General features: G+C 45.2%; 1 protein-coding gene and 1 long non-coding RNA gene across 2 annotated transcripts in view; both read left to right on the forward strand.

The window, feature by feature from the left end:
• The window catches only part of rasgrf2b (Ras protein-specific guanine nucleotide-releasing factor 2b), a 164,994-nt gene that overhangs the window by 39,858 nt on the left and 103,226 nt on the right, over positions 1 to 21,910 (forward strand). The window contains exons 2-4 of the mRNA XM_052461900.1: positions 1,361 to 1,467; positions 1,911 to 2,058; positions 14,199 to 14,288. Of these exons, the coding sequence (XP_052317860.1) occupies positions 1,361 to 1,467; positions 1,911 to 2,058; positions 14,199 to 14,288 (345 nt within the window). The remainder of the gene's footprint in view (positions 1 to 1,360; positions 1,468 to 1,910; positions 2,059 to 14,198; positions 14,289 to 21,910) is intronic.
• Positions 10,665 to 13,082, forward strand: LOC118393569 (uncharacterized). The gene is made up of 4 exons (XR_004827573.2): positions 10,665 to 11,193; positions 11,673 to 11,720; positions 12,681 to 12,777; positions 12,983 to 13,082. It is a non-coding gene; the product is annotated as an uncharacterized LOC118393569 (long non-coding RNA).

Genomic DNA, 21,910 nt, shown 5'->3' on the forward strand with positions numbered 1-21,910 from the left:
GGGACCTTGCGTGCGCTGCAGGATTTTAATCCATGACGGCGTAGTGTGTTACTAATGGTTTTCTTTGAGACTGTGGTCCCATCTCTCTTCAGGTCATTGACCAGGTCCTGCCGTGTAGTTCTGGGCTGATCCCTCTCCTTCCACATGATCATTGATGCCCCACGAGGTGAGATCTTGCATGGAGCCCCAGACCGAGGGTGATTGACCATCATCTTGAATTTCTTCCATTTTCTAATAATTGCACCAACAGTTGTTGCCTTCTCACCAAGCTGCTTGCCTATTGTCCTGTAGCCCATCTCAGCCTTGTGCAGGTCTACAATTTTATCCCTGATGGCCTTACACAGCTCTCTGGTCTTGGCCATTGGGGAGAGGTTGGTGTCTGTTTGATTGAGTGTGTGGACAGGTGTCTTTTATACAGGTAACGAATTCAAACAGGTGCAGTTAATACAGGTAATGAGTGGAGAACAGGAGGGCTTCTTAATGAAAAACTAACAGGTCTGTGAGAGCCGGAATTCTTACTGATTTTAGGGTTCGCGTCCAGGCTAAGAAGGCAGGGAAATTCAGCAAGGATAATGGGAGGGAGAGAAAGTGTGAAAGAAAAGAGCAGGCTGGCTGATGTTGATGATCATACAGGTAACGAGTTCAAACAGGTGCAGTTAATACAGGTAATGAGTGGAGAACAAGAGGGCTTCTTAATGAAAAACTAACAGGTCTGTGAGAGCCGGAATTCCTGTAATAATGGGAGGGAGAGAGAAGTGGGAGTGAGAGAAAGTGTGAAAGAAAAGAGCAGGCTGGCTGATGTTGATGATCATACAGGTAACGAGTGGCCTATCTTCATGGATAGGCCACTGGTCAAAAATAGTGCACTATAAAGGGAATTGGGGTGCTGTTTGGGATGCAGGCTCCATGTCACCATGTCCTTTGGCTCTGTTCATGCCTGTCCCTGTTACAGCCTGTTTGTGTCAGGAGGACACACTTGCAGTCTAAACATACACACACACAATCTTTCTGTGTGTTTGTTTGTGTATTTGACGTGTGAGGCCAAAGCTGATGGTTACTCTTTTGACCCCTGGCTCTACTGTTGCTGAGCCCAAACGTGTGTGTGTGTGTGTGTGTGTGTGTGTGTGTGTGTGTGTGTGTGTGTGTGTGTGTGTGTGTGTGTGTGTGTGTGTGTGTGTGTGTGTGTGTGTGTGTGTGTGTGTGTGTGTGTGTGTGTGCGTGCGTGCCAGCGTGTCTGTGCATATGTATGTCATTGACTTGTTTCCTCTCCTTCTATATGTTTAGCCTGTTCAGGAATGTTGAGGTGTGTTGGCACCTACAGTACCCCTCTCTCTCTCACTCACTCTCTCTCTTCTTGCAGCACTACTTCCTGATCGTGTTTGGCCATGATGGACAGAAGCCTCTGGAGCTACGGACTGAGGAGGAGAATGAATGTGATGAATGGGTGGAGGCCATCCAACAGGCCAGGTACTGTGTGTGTTCGAGAGAGAGACAGAGAACCTCCTGAGAGAAGGGGAAGGGATGGTTGTGTGTTGCTGTGTCTGCATAACAACCAAGCCAGAGCCCAGTGGGTATACCTGTACATAGCCATGGGACTTGCCTGTTCTACATCTCTTATTCTTAACCCCCCCCCGCCTGCTTATCTCCGAACCCAGGTGCCTTCTCTCCCACTCAACCTTTTTCTTACTCCTCCCTCTCAACCTCTCTCTATCAGGCCTCCTTCCACTGTTTGTCTCATTGCTCTCCCTCTCTTCTCTCTCCCTTATTGCCACTGTGTCACAAAAATATAGTTTATTATACCTTTCCAGTCCTGTCAGATAGTGGTTTGGGGGCAGGGTCTATTCGGGATTGAGTATTTCTGTCCTCCGGGGTCCCTCGGTGACATCATCCCTGTGTGTCTGTCTCCTCAGCTACTCTGACATCATCATCGAGCGTGAGGTCTTGATGCAAAAGTACATCCACCTGGTCCAGATTGTGGAGACAGAGAAGGTGGCAGCCAACCAACTACGTACTCAATTGGAGGATCAGGATACAGAGATAGAGAGGCTCAAAGGAGAGGTGCTTGCAAGCACACTGGCACTCAAAACACACTACCTCTGTCTGTTCCTCTTTCTCTGTCTCTATCTCTTCTCTCTTTCTGTATTGTTTTGTATATGTATCTTTCCTTCTCTGCCCTCTCTTCATCTTTAACTCTGTCCTCTTTCTTCTCCAACTCCATCTCTCTTTCTCTCCATCTTTCATTATTCATCTTTCTCTCCTCCCCCTCTGTCATTGTCGAGCTGTCTCTCTCAGCCTTGATTTTAGACCACCACCTCTCATCTCCTTGGTGACGGCATATGAATTCGCTTTATTGACATTTTTGCTCTGACAAGTTGCAAACACATACACACTGTGATCAGTCTCCAGCCAGCGCCAGTCAATGAGTGATGCAAAGAGGAACATACACGTTTGTGTAGAGTTAACTTCTCGCTAAGCTGAGGGAAAGGTGCTTAGCGGTTCATTTGGGGGTGATAAATGCAGCGTTAATAATGCAGCACACACACACACACACACACTGTGAAATTATGTTGGCTAGTGATAATTAGATGAACAGTCCTAGTTGTTCCTGGAGTAAACAGTCAGTGAGACCTGGATGGATGAGATCGATGTCAGACAGTTGGTAGAAGGAAATTAAAACTACAGTGTGTGTGTGCGCGCGTGTGTGAGTCCAACATTGTGCAGTGATTTGATTTGAGAAACTGGATCTTGAGTTCCCACTGAGCGTTTTACTGAGTTTAGTGTTTGGTAATCATGAATCTACAGGGTCCAACCTAACGCTAGTTTTAAATTAGGTCGACCGATTATGATTTTTCAATACCGATACCTATTATTGGAGGGCCAAAAAAAGCCGATACCGATTAATCGGACGAATTTTATATAGATATTTGTAATAATGACAATTACAACAATACTGAATGAACACTTATTTTAACTTAATATAATACATCAATAAAATCAATTTAGTCTACAATAAATAATTTGGTTAAAATAATGCAAAAACAAAGTGTTGAAGAAGAAAGTAAAAGTGCAATATTTGCCATGTAAAAAAGATCATGTTTAAGTTCCTTGCTCAGAACATGTGAACATATGAAAGTTGGTGGTTCCTTTTAACATGAGTCTTCAATATTCCCAGGTAAGAAGTTTTAGGTTGTAGTTATTATAGGAATTGTAGGACTATTTCTCTCTATACCATTTGTATTTCATATACCTTTGACTATTGGATGTTCTTATAGGCACTATAGTATTGCCAGCCTAATCTCGGGAATTGATAGGCTTGAAGTCATAAACAGCGCAATGTTTGAAGCACAGCGACGAGCTGCTGGCAAATGCAGGAAAGTGCTGTTAGAATGAATGCTTACGAGCCTGCTGCTGCTTACCACCGCTCAGTCAGACTGCTCTATTAAATATCAAATCATAGACGTATAATAACACACAGAAATACGAACCTTAGGTCATTAATATGGTCAAATCCGGAAACCACCATTTAGAACACAAAACGTTTATTCTTTCAGTGAAATACGGAACCGTAACCTATCTAACGGGTGGCATCCCTAAGTCTAAATATTGCTGTTACATTGCACAACCTTCAATTGTATGTCATAATTATGTACAATTCTGGCAAATTAATTATGGTCTTTGTTAGGAAGAAATGGTCTTTACACAGTTTGCAACGAGTCAGGCAGCCCAAAATGCTGCATATACCCTGACTCTGCTTGCACAGAACGCAAGAGAAGTGACACAATTTCCAGAGGTAAAATAAATGTATGTTAGCAGGCAATATTAACTAAATATGCAGGATTAAAATATATACTTGTGTATTGATTTTAAGAAAGGCATTGATGTTGATGGTTTAGGTAGACATTGGTGCAATGACAGTGCTTTTTTCGCGAATGCGCTTGTTAAATCATCACCCGTTTGACGAAGTAGGCTGTGATTCGATGATAAATTAACAGGCACCGCATCGATTATATGCAACGCAGGACAAGCTAGATAAACTAGTAATATCATCAACCATGTGTAGTTAACTAGGGATTATGTTAAGATTGATTGTTTTTTATAAGATAAGTTTAATGCTAGTTAGCAACTTAACTTGGCTCCTTGTTGCACTCACGTAACAGGTAGTCAGCTTGCCACGCAGTCTCCTCATGGAGTGCATTGTAATCGGCCGTAATCGGTGTCCAAAAATGCCGACTACCGATTTATGAAAAATTTTAATCGGCCCTAATCTGTCGACCTCTAGTTTTAATATTAACAGCTGTTACAAATGCTTATAGCTTTCCTTATAACACTGCCTGTATGTAAAATACATGTACTGACTTTGATAGAAGGCAACATTCAAACAGCATTGGCTGGTTACAAAGCTCACAGGACAGGTCCAGGAGAGGAACACCCAATCATGACCTCTGCTAAGCGTGGTATTGCAGTTTGGTATTGTAGTTGTGCCTTGTAACGTTGCTCAACGTGACCGTGTTTTTTATTTTATTGTCATACTTCATGTCATGCTTGTGAACAGATAAAAGACCGTTACAAAGCCGAATCCATGCTTTTTGAGACTGGTCCAACTTTCTTTGGCTGACTGCATGGTTTTTATGTTGCATATTAATGCTGATTGACTGATTTCTATCAGCCATGTGTCACGCCCTGACCATAGTGAGCCTTTGTTTTTCTATGGTATAGTAGGTCAGGGTGTGACTGGCGTGTTTTCTAGTTATTATTTTCTATGTAAGGTTCTAGTTTAGTTTTTCTATGTGGGTGTTTGGTATGATTCCCAATTAGAGGCAGCTGGCTATCGTTGTCTCTAATTGGGGATCATATTTAAGTAGCATTTTTTCCACCTGTGTTTTATGGGATATTGTATATGGGATATTGTTTTGAGTGTATGTTACACCTCTTTGTTACGGTTCGTTGTTTGTTTCGTTCTTTTGTTGTTTTGTGCGTTTCTAATAAATAATATGTGGAAACCATATCGCGCTGCAGCTTGGTCCGATAATTATTCCGACGACCGTGACACCATGTTAGGTTAGCATGTAAAGAAAAAGCAGAGCCTCACGTCTGGAACTCATCGACCACTGATATTATGGAGCTGTGCAACCTATCAACCCTTTGCCATTGGTTGAGAGTGTGGCTGAAGGACAATCAGACATGTATGCACAATGTTTAAACAAATGTACCATTTTTATGATGCCATTTTAAGTGCTTTTATATACCTGCCCAGGGACTACAATTGAAAAATAGCTAGCTGGAAAATCTGCCACATTTACAGAAATGCTAATTGATGTGCACTGTCCCTGTCAAATAAATGTAATAAATGAAACATTTAATGAAATGATTTCCCACAGTCAGTGAGGTAGAGTGTGTAAAGGCTTTGTGAGAGTCCTGTGGGATACTGCTGCTGTATCGCTGAGCTAAACCATGATTTGCTTAGGCAGATAACCCACAGTTACGTGTGTGTGTGTGTGGCAGGAGATTGTCCGTGAAGAGGAAATCTGATGCTTATCTAACGTGGAAACACTCACAGCCTGACACACACACACACACACAAACCTGAAATAGCGCCACATTCCATAGAATTGTATATCAATGGATTGCCATTTAATGTGACTATTATAGCCATAATCAAAGCTATTTACACTATTTACAAACTGAAATCCATGAGCATACAAAATATGAATACAATACACACAAAAGTAAAGAACATACAATTAAACAAAATCAGGAAGCCAGAATGGTTAAGCAATGTCAGGAAGTTGGCATGGGAGCTGAAGCAGCTTCTTTTGGTAGCATCGAGTGGTGGGAGGCAGAATCACGGTCACAGAGATGGAGCATCATGACGGTCACAGCCAGGGGGGAATAGTTGGTCAGAAGACAGTTCCGTAGCAATTCAGGTGCGCACATTGCCCGTCGACAACGTCCTCACAGCCATCCACATCCATCCCGTAGCATAGCCACTTGACTTTGTAGGTAGAATGACCGCGAGCTACTCCTTCACTGCATCCGCTTGGGTGAATCCCCCTGCAGCCGCTAGTGCCTGAAAGCTCACCACTCATCAGTAGATTAGAGTAGAATAGTACAGGCCTCTTATTAGCCCACCTCTGCCATCTCCTGCCTTTAAATTTGGACTTCTCCTCAACTAAAAGCCCCAGCATTTCAAATCAAAACACTATATGCTGTGTTTACACATGAGCCTAATTCAGATTTTTTGCTCATATCCAATCTTTTTGTCTGACTGTCCACGCTCAGTTTTACATGTATCCCATATCATTTTGTGCATTCACACTGATGTAGCCTCTGAAATAGCATGCAGACATCCTATCACTGTTCCTTTAAATTTTGTGGCGGTTGTTGTGGTAACGGCTGGTTACATGCAACAACAAAAAGGATTGCATAATGGAGAATCGGAATTGTATCAGAATTGAGAACCATATACATATATGGTATAAATCAAAACTCAAAAGATCAGATTCCAGTTGTTTGCTTTGCTGTTTAAACATTGGGAAAACGTTCAGATATGTTTCAATATGCCAATTAATAGTCTCAGTATATGTCTTCAAAACCCGCACCTAGGGGCTTGGGTTTTGCTAAATGGTGGTGGATTGGTGTAATCCCATGACGCCAGATCCGAAGGGTGTGTGTTCAGTCCCAGCGGTGGACATGAATGCCTAAACTTGTTTTAACTCTATCAAAAACAGGGAGAAGAGGGGGAGCCCTGGTGAGATTAGGGCGAGATTAGGGCTCTTTCAGCGTGGCACTGTCATAGGATGCAACCTTTCCAACAAGTCAGTTAGGTTATATTTCTGCCCTGCTAGAGCTGCCAACTGTAAGTGCTCTTATTGTGAAGTGGAAACATCTAGGAGCAACAACGGCTCAGCCGCAAAGTGGTAGGCCATACAAGCTCACAGAATGGGACTGCTGAATGCTGAAGGGCGTAGCGTGTAGCAATTGTAGGTCCTCGGTTGCAACACTCACTACGAAGTTCCAAACTGCTTCTGGAAGCAACGTCAGCACAAGAACTGTTAATCGGGAGCTTCATGAAATTGATTTACATGGCCAAGCAGCTGCACACAAGTCTAAGATCACCATTCACAGTGAATCAAGCTTCACTATCTGGCAGTCTGATGGACAAATCTGGGTTTGGCTGATGCCAGGAAAACGCTACCTGCTAAAAAAATGCATAGTGCCAACTGTAAAGTTTTGTAGAGGAAGAATAATGGTCTAGGGCTGTTTTTCATGTTTCGGGCTAGGCCCCTTAGTTCCAGTGAAGGGAAATCTTAACGCTAAAGCATACAATGACATTGTAAACGATTCTGTGCTTCCAACTTTGTGGCAAACGTTTGGGGAAGGCCCTTTCCTGTTTCAGCATGACAATGCTCCTGTGCACAAATCGACCTCACTAATGCTCTTATGGCTGAAAGGATGCAAGTCCCCGCAGCAATTTTCCAACATCAAGTGGAAAGCCTTCCCAGATGCGTGGAGGCTGTTAAAGCGGCACATGGGGACAAACTCCATATTAGTGCCCATGATTTTGGAATGAGATATTCGATGAGCAGTTCTCCACATGCTTTTGGTCATGTAGTGTATATTCCATGTCAGGACAAGGAAAACAACATGCTGGCACTTCACAAACTATACAAGGCTATAAAGAAGTTGGAGACCATGCACCTGGAGGCTGCTTTCCGTGTTGTTAGTGATTTTAATTCTACGTCATTAAGACACATAATGGCCAACTTCCAGCAACACGTCTCTTTCGCCACTAGGGGAGATAAAGTCCTAGCCCACAATTACTCTACCCACAAGCAAACATTCCATACTCTCCCACATACCCCCTTCGGCAAATCAGATCATGACTCTATACTCCTGCTTTCTGTATACAAGCAGAAGCTCAAACAGGAAGTACCCGTGAGGCGCTCCGTTGAGAAATGGTCCTCCGAATCAGAGGCTATGCTACAAGACTGCTTTGCAGGCGCTGACTGGAATATGTTCCGGGACTCCGCCGATAGCATCGACAAGCTAACCACCTCAGTCACCGGCTTCATTAGGAAATACTTTGACGATGTCTCCACAGTGATGTCTCCACAGCCCTGGATTAACACGGAGGTTGGTGTTAAGCTAAAGGACAGGGCTACCACACACAGAGCTATCGCAGCTAACCCTGAGGCTACGGTTGAGGACACAAACTAGTATGAGTAGTCCCATTACGACCTCTGCAGATCCGTCAAACACGCAAAAGGACAATTATAGGAATAAGGTGGAATCCTATTACACAGGCTCCGCCCCACACCACATGTGGCAAGGGCTACAGTCCATTACGGATTGCAAAGGAAGACCCAGACGTTATCTGTCCAATGATGTCTCTACCAGACAAAATCAATGCATTTTTGGCATGCTTCAACAAAAACCACACTTTCCAAGGACGACGCAAGGTCAGCACTCGTATGGCCGCGGGGTCGGATGGTATTGTATGGTATGGATGGTTGGTATTGATGGATGGTATTCCAGGGCGCGTTCTCGGAGGATGCGCAGAACAGCTGGCAGGCATATTCTCGGTCATTTCCAACCTCTCCTTGTCCCAGTTTGTTTATCCCCACAAGCTGACCACCATCATTCCTTTTCCCAAGAACTCTAAGGCTATCTGCCCCATTGACTACAGCCATGTAGCACTCATATCTGTAATCATGAAGTGCTTTGAAAGGCTGGTTATGGCACATATCAACACCATCATCCCAGACACCCTAGATCCACTTCGATTTGCATACCGCCCCAACAGATCCATAGATGACGCAATCTTAATTGCACTCCACACTGCAGAAAATAGCTTCTGGATATCAGGACAGCGATCACTCACCTCGGATTAGACAACAAGCAGGACTCACACGATATTCTCCAAACACCCGGCAGGGCCGACATCCCAGTTATTCGCAAGAAGAAGCGACGCAGGTACAGAGGACAAAGAGCCGGATGCCTCTTCAAGACCCGCAGAAGGCGAGTAGGGATGCTGCCGTTACCGTCAATACTACTCGCCAACATGCAATCATTGGACAAGAGCATCAGCTGTTCCGGACGACTGTGTGATCACGGTCTCCGTAGCCGACATGAGTAAGACCTTTAAACAGGTCAACATTCACAAGGCTGCGGGGCCAGACGGATTACCAGGACGTGTACTCCGGGAATCTGCTGACCAACTGGCAGGTGTCTTCACAGACATTTTCAACATGTCCCTGATTGAGTCTGTAATACCAGCATGTTTCAAGCAAACCACCATAGTCCCTGTGCCCAAGAACACAAAGGCAACCTGCCTAAATGACTACAGACCAGTAGCACTCATATTCGTAGCCATGAAGTGCTTTGAAAGGCTGGTAATGGATCACATCAACACCATTATCCCAGAAACCCTAGACCCACTCCAATTTGCATACCACACAAACAGATCCACAGATGATGCAATCTCTATTGCACTCCACACTGCCCTTTCCCACCTGGACAAAAGGAACACGTATGTGAGAATGCTATTCATTGACTACAGCTCAGAGTTCAACACTATAGTACCCTCAAAGCTCATCACTAAGCTAAGGAACCTGTGACTAAACACCTCTCTTTGCAACTGGATCCTGGACTTCCTGACGGGCCGCGCTCAGGTGGTGAGGGTAGGTAGCAACACATCTGCCACGCTGATCCTCAACACTGGAGCTCCCCAGGGGTGCGTGCTCAGTCCCCTCCTGTACTCTCTGTTCACCCACGGCTGCATGGCCAGGCACGACTCCAACACCATCATTAAGTTTGCCGATGACACAACAGTGCTAGGCCTGATCACCGACAATGATGAGACAGCCTATAGGGAGGAGGTCAGAGACCTGGCCGGGTGGTGCCAGAATAACAACCTATCCCTCAACGTAACCAAGACAAAGGAGATGATTGTGGACTACAGCAAAAGGAGCACAGAGCACACCCCCATTCTCATCGATGGGCTGTAGTGAAGCAGGTTGAGAGCTTCAAGTTCCTTGGTATCCATATCAACAACAAACTAGAATGGTCCAAACACACCAAGACAGTCGTGAAGAGGACACGACAAAGCCTATTCCCCCTCAGGAGGTTGAAATATTTAGCACAGGCCCTCAAATCCTCAAAAGGTTCTACAGCTGCACCATTGAGAGCATCTTGATTGGCTACATCACTGCTTGGTATGGCAACTGCACAGCCCTTGATCGCATGACTCTACATAGGGTGGTGTGGATGACCCAGTACATCACTGGGGCCAAGTTCCTTGTCATCCAGGAACTCTATATCAGGCGGTGTGAAACAAAGGCCCGGAAAATTGTTAGACTCCAGCCACCCAAGACTATTCTCTCTGCTTCTGCACAGCAAGCGGTACCGGAGCAACAAAGTTGACACCAACAGGCTCATGAACAGCTTCTATCCCCAAGCCATAAGACTGCTAAATAGCTAACAAAATGGCTTCATGGACTATGTGCATTGACCCTTCTATTTCATTTGAATAATCGCTCTGACTTTATGCACACACACACACACACACACACACACACACACACACACACACACACACACACACACACACACACACACACACACACACACACACACACACACACACACACACACACACACACACACACACACACACACATTCATACGGACTCTATGCACACACTAACATACAATCATCATATACGCTGCTGCTGCTACTCTGTTTATTATATATCCTGATGCCTTGTCACATTATGCCCATACATAGCTAATCCTACCACTCCAGTATCCCTGAACATTGTAAATATGGTATTGGCATTGACCCTGGAACTGACCGTTTATATAGTTTACATACTTTCTTGTGTACTTCTTATTTCTCGTGTGTTTTGTTCTGCTTGACTTTTTTGTAGTTCATTTTAATTTTTGTATAGTACTACTGATATTGAATACTGCATTGTGGGGAAAAGATCAAATGAACTCGCCCACTGGAACGTCTTCCCCAGACAAGGCGCGTGGTTTGTGCTTGCCCTTGCTCGGGAAATAGCTACCATAGTGAAAATGGGCTTTCATAAAGTTGTTCAACAATCTTGGGCAAATTGCCAAGATTTATATTACCTCCGACTAGTTTATATTTAGGCTGTCAACCGTCAAAAACCTGAGACTGGTGTGTTGTTGGTAAGTTGCTAAGTTTTGTTTATAGCTAGCTACATGCCATTATTTGACAGGCTGTTCCACTATGATACTGTGATGTAACTAGCTAAATACATAGCCTCTCCCTAACCTGTAATGTGAAAGGAAGATTTGCATAGCTAACGTTGCACCTGAAGGTTTCATCCCTGCTAGCTAACGTTACTTGCAAACCTGACTGCATGTTTGATGCATGTTGCCAGATTGCTTTCAATAATGTTTCAACTCAAACTGGCTAGCTAGATCCCTTCTAAATAATCAACCATATTAGCTAGCTAGCATTTGAGGGCTTCAGCTAACCCCCCAAAAAGTTGCCAATAAGCAACAACAATATTTAATATTTTCTAGGGCAAAAATAATGATGACAGATAAGGAAGCAATGGCCAGACACCAGTCACGTTTCAGAGTAATGGAGGACATAACCACCATTGATAATGTAATCAGTGCTGTGTCTTGTATGTTGTAAGGAGGTGCCCCCCATCCATGGTGCCACAATGGACAACTCCTGGGCAAGGGTGAGTAATGCCAACCAGTCAGTGACATGCTGGTGTAACCGGTGCAGCACCGCTGTAACTCTGCGCTGTGTGTGGTTGATTGAGACTATAGACGTGGACTTTGGAGTTCAGGTAGTTTTAATTAAGCAGAACTCACTCTCTGCATCCTGCATCTGCATCCAAAAGGAAATAAAACATTTGTAGAGCACATATGTTCTGAGAATCGTCACCTCTTTCTCTCATAGTGCATCAAAATGATTACACAAATTAGTACAGCCTCTCCTTATTATACATAACATATTTGACATAGATAAAACCACATACCTGCATCCAAAAGGAAATAAAACATTTGTAGAGCCACATATGTTCTGCAAATCGTTGCCTCTTTCTACAACAGATGCACAATAGGAGGGACTGGGATCATTCAAGGAGCTAGCCATCGTTCACACATACAATAGCCTGCTAATACCTTAGTTAGCTATAAACCACATGTTGAATTCAGAATGTTGATATCATCCTAAAAAGTACAATTACAAGTGCATCTTAACAATACCATCCACGTATGAGTAACCTCTAAATAACCTCTAAATATTACATTACATTACATTTAAGTCATTTAGCAGACGCTCAAATATACAACATTATCCATGAACAAAACACTGTGTGTATGACTTTGAGCTTAAAATAATCAAACTTTTCTGAATACGACAGAAAAAGCGTGGCTACCTCTCATAGTGCATCAAAATGATTCCCAACTCCCAGAATGCAGGCATGCACAATAACAAATCAACATGACATGTTAATATATGAACCTGGTGAAATTCACACAGTACTTTAACAACTGTTCCACTGGCATTGAATTAGCTGTGAATCCTCATCTCTGATTGGCTATGTTCAACTGTGTATTTACTGTTGTTTTCCATGACTGTATGGTGAGTCTTTCTCTCTCTCCCTCTCCCTCCCTCTCTGTCTCTGTGATAGGAGCTGGGTCGGATCCGTATGTCAGGCTCCTTCATGACCGGTATCTGTGACGAGGGGCCTGGAGCTGATCTACTGACACTGGCAAACACCTCAAAAGGTGATTACTAATAAGATAGTACATCACAAGTGTTTAGTAATATTAGAATCACCTTTATTTGCCAAATTCATTTGCATGTACAGGAATTTGACTCTGTGAAATAGTGCTGCCACAATAAACATAATTTACAGACAGACAAACTGAATATACGGACAAGAAAACACCACCATTTGTCACTCATCAACTCTACTTTGTTTTTCTACAGATGGAGGATGATAAGCTTTGGTCATGGAGTCCTCTGACTGAAAGACAGGTTTATACTGATGTCTGAATTGGGAAATACCTTGTACTCCGCATTAAAATTATACAAGACACATCTATGACTTTTTATTGTCTTTTTGTTATTATTGATTTGAATGGTACTATCGATGGGGGGGGGGGAGATATGGGACACCATACAGGAAGGTATGATGACTGACATGTTTGGCAAGGTAGGTCCAGGGCCACCAGACACAATGTTGATAGGTACAGTATTTGTATCGGTTGTGAATGACAAAAGATGAAAGGCAAGTATAATATTTGCACATTGTTATATTAGCAGAACACTGCTTCAGCAGGATTGTGTAGGAGGTTTATTATACAGTATATACATGGGACTGTATAGTCAGTATGAGAAGAGTGCCATCCTCCTGCATCTCACATTTGCCTGGAGTTATTGAACTCTGCCTGCTGGACCCATGAGGCAAACTCTGTCATATCCACTCCACCCCTTCTGCCACCTGACTGCACATGTCCATAAACTGTAATGCATTACATAGAGGAAAGGGACCTCACTGGGGACTTGACAGATTCTTAACCATTGAACTGTGTAAGACAGCCAAATCCTTCCATTTCTGCAAATAGACCAAAGAAATGCCTTTCTAGTTCTGCAAAACTAGCCAATTACAGAAATTGTGTTGTAGGACAGCTGAGCTGACTAAAGACCGGAATGTGATGAAACGTTGAAACTAAGTTGCAAGCTACTTTCGTAGCAAGGTGATGTAGAACGAGTGTCTTTGTGAAACACATTCCAAACACTGGCTCTTGCTATCTTGTAATAACTGATTTAAATCAGCTAGATAGCTGCAGCTGGCTATCCAATCACCAAGCGATGCTAGCTAGCTGCTGTTTGCTTGGCTAAACACAACACTGAATTAGCTGACCACCTGGGGATGGCGAGGCAGTCAGACCGGAAGAAGTCCTCAATTTCAAAAACTTTGTTCTCTCCATAGCAAAGCTATCTTAGCTTACATCACTGTACTCACTACTTGAATGGCAAAGACATAACCAATGAACACCCACATCAAACCACACCCAAGACAACTATTATTTGCCTTCAGTCATGGCCGCTAGCATTTCTTAATGAGCATTGATGAAAAAAAGGAGCCTAATCAGGAAGTGCAGTCTTCAGTTGTGTTTACTGTGTTTTCATTCTCCCTCAGATCGTTGCCCTGAACAAAACCAATGAGAGAATGTGGCCTTACCATGTAAACCAAGAGGATGAAGATCCAGACATAAAAAAGATTAAGAAGGTATGTGCATGCATGCCCGTGTGTGTGTGTGTGTAATCTGCGTACGTGGGGATGTGCCTAAGTGTGTGTGTATGTATTCCACGCATTGTTAGATTCCGGTTAGTTGAGGTGGTATAGTGTAACGACCCTGGGTTATTATCGCCGTTCGTATTATTACCTGCCGTTCGAGCATGCTTTTGCGGCACAGTCGATAGGGTCGAGGGTTCGAGACCTGCTCCCTGCTGTTTCTTTACATTGGTGTCAGTAGTAAAAACCAGCTAGCTAGCTGACTTCTGTGGCTAGCTACTGTAGGTGAGAACGGGGTTGAAAATGCTTTGAGGGAATCTGAAAGGTGGAGGTAGGGGACGATTATGGCCAAGGAGGTGCGTGTGCATGGACGTCGGGGGATCTGGCTGAGGAGATCGCCAGGGCTTCGGAGCCCAGAGGCCGCTTGAGGGAGGACGTTAGAGTGATGGCGGCAGAAGCGGGCATGAGTGCCTCGTCGACTGTGCTTCGCGCGGATTCTGGTGGGCGGACCGAAGGGGTGACGAGGAATCTGGGGCTCAGGATGTAAACAAACATGGCTGCGCCCAGTTCCCGGCTGCGTCCGTATCTGTTAAGACCTCGAAGTATTCCGGTAAGGCGGATTGGGAAGCTTTTCATGCTCAGTTTGAACTGTTAGCTCATTTAGAGGGTGGTCGGATGAAAAAAGGACACTGTAGTTGGCTTTATGCCTCACGGATGATGCTCTGGCCTGTTTGATATTGATTAGCCCCGAGGACAGACATGATTATGGTGCTTTAGTGGGAGCACTGAGGAAGATCTATGGACAGTGTGTTCAGCCCGGGCTGCTGCGCTCCGAACTGAGTAATAGACGCAGGCAGGCTGGAGAGCCTCTACGGGTGCGAGCTAATGTCATTGAGATCCTCACATGCCCCCCTCTGTGCAGAGTGAGCTAGCACGGGACCAGTTCATATGGGCGCTCTCTCCTACGGAGCTGAGCATACAGATCCAGCTGGCTCATCCTGAGTCATTGCAGATAGCCTTGGAAATGGCTTTAGCGAGGGAGCTGGTGTGGGCTGGGGCTTCAGCTGGGGCTTTGGTGGGGGTGCAGGGAGACAGACCCTCTGTGCGGGCTGTGGCGCAGAGTTGCCCAGAGCCGAAAATGCCTGCATGGGTGGCTGAAATGACAGAACTCATTCGTGCTGTGTCGCTACAGGCGACACGAAACACACACCCTGGTCCCAGGGTCTGCTGGGGTTGTAGCCAGCCAGGCCATCTACGCCTGGATTGCCCCCTGTCCCCCAGAGCTCAGGGAAACGGCTTGGGGTCCGCATAGACCGGGTAGTGCAGACCCCTGGCTTTCTTTCCCAACCACCATCATCTTCAGGAGGAACCCACCGGCACAGATGGGGAAGCAAGGCTCCACCTCCCCCAGAAGCAGACGAGGACAAGCGGCTGAAGCCTGTTGTTGTGGTGGGCCGGACCTGTGTTGGGGGACTTTTGTCATGTCCCTGTCACTGTGGAGGGGGTGCCCTGCTCTGCCAAGGTGGACACTGGGTCCACAGTAACTCTGGTGAGGCCGGATATTGTGCAAGGTTGGACTCAGTGTGAGCCCACAACTGTGCAGCTCCGCACAGTCACAGGTGAGCTGGCACCCATGAAAGGGAAGGGATTAATGACTCTGACAGTAGGGGGCAGGTCTGTGCGTCATCCTGTGTGGGTGGCGGCTGTGCAGGACCCTTGTTTCCTGGGGTTGGACTTTCTTAGGTGCACAGGCTGCCAGTTAGACCTAAATGGGGGTACGCCGAGCTTCCAGGGAGGGCCGGCAGTCACCATGTCCCCCCCCTCCCCCAATGTCACATTCACTCAACCCAACAAACCCTTTACTCCAATAGTTAAAGCAGCAGAGACTCATGGCTGCCCCCCCCCGCCCCACATCTGTTTGTTACATTCCCCCAGCTACCTCCACGACACATCTCTCCGCAAGTCCGGGCCGTGCCCCCAGCCCAGCTACCCCAGATGGGAGAAGAGAGGACACTGTCTGCAGTGAGTGAGATATGGGGGAGGAACTGTGTTGGTCTTGACCCTGAGCAGCAGGAACGGTTGTGGCAGTTGCTGTTTGAATTCAGAGACAGCTTTGCGCTGAGTGAGGAAGAGGTGGGTCAGACTCATCTGGTGCAGCATGAGATCAACACAGGTGATGCTCGAACTTTTAAGATGCGTCCCCGCCGTATTCCGCTGGCACGCCAGTAGGCGGCAGACAAGGCTGTGGTGTGCTACAGCGGGCAGAGGAGAGGTGGCAGGTGGTGGTCCCAAAAGCACTGTGGGAAGCTGTGCTCCAGGGTATTCATGGGGGGGTGGGGACTGGACACTTTGGGGTCACAAAAACGAAGCGAGCACAGTAGTTTAGTTCGTCCGGTAGGCTCATGTCACTGGGCAGCTCTCGGCTGTGCTTGCCTTTGTAGTCTGTAATGGTTTGCAGGCCCTGCCACATTAATCGAATGTCAGAGCCGGTTTAGTAGGATCCAGCCTTAATCCTGCATTGACACGTTGCTTGTTTGATGGTTCGTCTGACGGCATAGTGGGATTTCTTATATGCTTCCGGGTTAGAGTCCCGTTTGCTTGAAAGCGGCAGCTCTAGCCTTTAGCTCAGTGCGGATGCTGCCTGTAATCCATGGTTTCTGGTTGGGGTATGTATGTACGGTCACTGTGGGGACGACGTCATTCGATGCACTTATTGATGAAGCCAATGACAGATGTGGTGTACTCCTCATTGCCATTGGAGGAATCCCGTAATGTATTCCAGTCTGTGCTAGCAAAACAGTCCTGTAGCTTAGCATCTGCTTCATTTGACCACTTTTTTATTGATCTAGTCACTGGTGCTTCCTACTTTAATTATTGCTTGTAAGCCGGAATCAGGAGGATAGAATTATGGTCAGATATGCAAAATGGAGGGCGAGTGAGAGCTTTGTATGCATCTCTGTGTGTGGAGTATAGGTGGTCCGGAGTTCTTTTTCCTCTGGTTGCACATTTAACATTTTGATAGAAGTTAGGTAAAACTGATTTAAGTTTCCCTGCATTAAAGTCCCCGCTACTAGGAGCTGCGCCTCTGGGTGAGCATTTTCTTGTTTGCTTATGATAGAATTGAATGAGCTGTATTCCATCTTAGTGCCAGCCTCTGACTGTGGTGGTATGTAATGTAAACCGTGACAAATAATATATTTGAAAACTCTCTTGGTAGGTAATGTGGTCTGCAGTTTATCATGAAGAACTCAACCTCAGAGACTTCCTTAGATATCATGCACCAGCTGTTGTTTACAAAAATGCATAGACCGCCACCCCTTGTCTTACCAGACGCCGCTGTTCTATCCTGCCGGTAGATCGTATAACCAGCCTGTCACGCCTTGGTCATTGTATCTTGTGTTTTTGTTATATGTTTGGGTAGGCCAGGGTGTGACATGGGTTTATATGTTGTATTTCGTATTGGGGTTTGTATTAATTGGGAGTGTGTATTATTAGGGGTGTGTCTAGTTAGGCTTGGCTGCCTGAGGCGATTCCTAATTGGAGTCAGCTGATTCTCATTGTCTCGGATTGGGAACCGTATTTAGGTAGCCTGAGTGCGCGTTGTATTTCGTGGGTGATTGTACCTGTCTTAGTGTTAGTCACCAGATAGGCTGTATTAGTTTCACTCGTTTGTTGTTTTTGTATTTTCAGTTATTTCATGTACCGCATTATTCTTCATTAAAAGTCATGAGTAACCTACACGCTGCATTTCGGTCTGACTCTCTACAAACAACAGACGAAGTTCATTACACAGCCTAGCTGTATGTTCATATTGTCGTCGTTCAGCCACGACTCCATGAAGCATAATGTTACAGTTTTTAATGTCCTGTTGGTAGTTTAATCGTCCCAATAATTTGTTAATTTTATTGTCCAAAGATTGTATGTTTGCGAGCAGAATTGAGGGGAGTGGGGGTTTGTTCGATCGCCTCCTACTCCTCAGAAGGCAGCCTGCTCTCCGGCCTCTATTTCGCCGCCTCCTTCTTGCGCAGATCACAGGGGTCGGGGCCTGTTCCTGAGGGAGCCACAAGAAGAAAAATATTATGCTCGTCCGTTGTGAGTAATCGCAGTCCTGATGTCTAGAAGTTATTTTTGGTCATAAGAGATGGTAGCGGCAACATTATGTACAAAATTAGTTTTAAAAATAAGTTACAAACAAAGCAGATAAACAAACAAAAAAACAAATCGGTTGGAGGCATGTAAAACGTCTGCCTTCTGCTCCAGCGCCATTTTTATTTTTTTTAGACTTGATTAGACTTGCTCTTATCTCGGATACCCAGAACTAAAACCTTGCATAATTGCATCAGATGCTCCAATCAGTTCTGGGGGCGAAAAAAAAGAAGAAAAAAAAATATATAGAAAATATACTAGAGTGAGGAGTTGAAACAGGACGGTAGCACCATCCCCTGTATTTGCAAGTTACGGCAAGTCTCTGGGCCAATATCCCCTCCCCTTTTAAAATTGAAAGATGCGAAATTGTGATTTGTCCAAATGATCAGTGATAAAAATCTGCGCACTGGAACATAGTTCCTCTTTAGTTGTCAAATCCCACAGTCTGTTGATAAACCTTACGCTACCAGTAATGTTATGTGCGTCTGTCCACGAGAGATTAGACCTGCTCTCACAGCATGGCTTTGCGGTTTTGTGACCGGCCACAAACAACAGGTACGCTACCCTAGACAGCCTTTCAGACTAGCAGGAGCTGACAGAAGGCGTAGCTCAAGGAACTCTTCTGGACCTTCTCATCTTCTTAGCAGACATCGCAAGCTGGGATGTTGGCAGTAGCTGGAAATATGTTGATGATCTCAATCTCATCCACACATGTACAACATGAAACATCAGCACACCACAGCAGGCCCTGAACAACTTTGACACGTGGGTTTTGGGCAAGCAGAATGTCACTGAACCCACCTGTCCCATGCCCTCTCCAGATGGGCCAGGAGCTCAAGTGTGTGACGCTATTAAGATCTTAGGGGTAATTGTACAAAATGACTTACAATGGGGTGGGCAGGTTGATACTATGTTAATCCTTCACCACCTGAAAAGACCTGGTGAGCATTTACACTGGCTACATATGCCACACCATGGAATATGCCCCTCCTCCTTGGAGCGGCATATTCAGAAGAGAGCATGCCAAAAGAGAGCATGCCGCATTCATCCTAGGAGGATACACAAGTTACACTGAGGCACTACACACCCTCTCCTTAACCCAGATTCATGAAAAAAGGACACAGCGCTGCACTAACTTGGCCAACACCAACTGAAATATTACTGAAACATTACATTTAGAGTGGGGCAAAAAAGCATTTTGTCAGCCACCAATTGTGCATGTTCTTCCACTTAAAAAGATGAAAGAGGTCGGTAATTTTCATCATCGGTACACTTCAACTATGACAGACAAAATGAGAAAAAAAAATCCAGAAAATCACATTGTATGATTTTTAATACATTTATTTGCAAATTATGGTGGAAAATAAGTATTTGGTCACCTACAAACAAGCAAGATTCCTGGCTCTCACAGACCTTCTTTAAGAGGCTCCTCTGTCCTCCACTCGTTACTTGTATTAATGGCACCTGTTTGAACTTATCAGTATAAAAGACACCTGTCCACAACGTCAAACAGGCACACTCCAAACTCCACTATGGCCAAGACTAAAGAGCTGTCAAAGGACACCAGAAAAAAAATGTAGACCTGCACCAGGCTGGGAAGACTGAATCTGCAATAGGTAAGCAGCTTGGTTTGAAGAAATCAACTGTGGGAGCAATTATTAGGAAATGGAAGACATACAAGACCACTGATAATCTCCCTCGATCTGGGGCTCCACGCAAGATCTCACCCCGTGGATTCAAAATGATCACAAGAACGGTGAGCAAAAATCCCAGAACCACACGGGGGGACCTAGTGAATGACCTGCAGAGAGCTGGGACCAAAGTAACAAAGCCTACAATCAGTAACACACTACGCCGCCAGGGACTCAAATCCTGCAGTGCCAGACGTGTCCCCCTGCTTAAGCCAGTACATGTCCAGGCCCGTCTGAAGTTTGCTAGAGAGCATTTGGATGATCCAGAAGAAGATTGGGAGAATGTCATATGGTCAGATGAAACCAAAATATAACTTTTTGGTAAAAACTCAACTCGTCGTGTTTGGAGGACAAAGAATGCTGAGTTGCATCCAAAGAACACCATACCTAGTCTTGAGTCTTCTTGGGTGTGATGCTACAAGCTTGGCACACCAGTATTTGGGGATCTTCTCCCATTATTCTGTGCAGATCCTCTCAAGCTGTCAGGTTGGATGGTGAGTGTCGTTGCACAGCTGTTTTCAGGTCTCTCCAGAGATGTTCGGGCTCTGGCTGGGCCACTCGCAGACATTCAGAGACTTGTCCCTGAAGCCACTCCTGCTTTGTATTGGCTGTGTGCTTAGGGTCTTTATCCTGTTGGAAGGTGAATATTTGCCCCAGTCTGAGGTCCTGAGCACTCTGTTTTCATCATGGATCTCCCTGTACTTTGCTTCGTTCATCTTTCCCCGATCCTGACAAGTCTCCCTGTCCCTGCCGATGAAAAACATCCACACAGCATGATGCTGCCACCACCATGCTTCATTGTAGGGATGGTGCAAAGTTTCCTCCAGATGTAAAGCTTGGCATTCAGGCCAAAGAGATCCATCTTGGTTTCATCAGACCAGAGAAGCTTGTTTCGCATGTCTGAGAGTCCTTTAGGTGCCTTTTGGCGAACTCCAAGCCGTTTGTCATGTGCCTTTCACTGAGGAGTGGCTTCCATCTGGTCACTCTACCATAAAGGCCTGATTGGTAAAGTGCTACAGAGATGTTTGTTCTTCTGGAAGGTTCTCCCATCTCCACAGAGGAACTCTGGAGTTCTGTCAGAGTGACCATCGGTCTCTTGGTCACCTCCCTGACTAAGGCCCTTCTCCCCCGATTACTAAGTTTGTCCGGACGGCCAGCTCTAGGAAGAGTCTTGGTGGTTCCGAACTTCTTCCATTTAAGAATGATGGAGGCCACTGTGTTCTTGGGGACCTTCAATGGTGCAGACATTTTTTGTTTCCCTTCCTGTCTTGGAGCTCTACGGACAATTCCTTCGACCTCATTGCTTGGTTTTTGCTCTGACATGCTGTGTCAACTGTGTGGACCTTATATACAGTCGTGGCCAAAAGTTTTGAGAATGACACAAATATTAATTTTCACAACGTTTGCTGCTTCAGTGTCTTTAGATATTTTTGTGGGATATTACTATGGAATACTGAAGTATAATTACAAGCATTTCATAATTGTCAAAGGCTTTTATCGACAATTACATGAAGTTGATGCAAAGAGTCTATTTGCAGTGTTGACCTTTCATTTTCAAGACCTCTGCAGTCCACCCTGGCATGCTGTCAATTAACTTCTGGGCCACATCCTGACTGATGGCAGCCCATTCTTGCATAAGCAATGCTTGGAGTTTTGCGGGTGGACCGCCTCTTGAAGTTCTCAATGGGATTAAGGTCTGTGGAATTTCCTGGCCATGGACCCAAAATATCGATGTTTTGTTCCCAAGCCACTTAGTTATCACTTTTGCCTTATGGCAAG

Source organism: Oncorhynchus keta, chromosome 14 (assembly GCF_023373465.1).
Source record: "Oncorhynchus keta strain PuntledgeMale-10-30-2019 chromosome 14, Oket_V2, whole genome shotgun sequence".
In the NCBI taxonomy this organism is placed as follows: domain Eukaryota; kingdom Metazoa; phylum Chordata; class Actinopteri; order Salmoniformes; family Salmonidae; genus Oncorhynchus; species Oncorhynchus keta.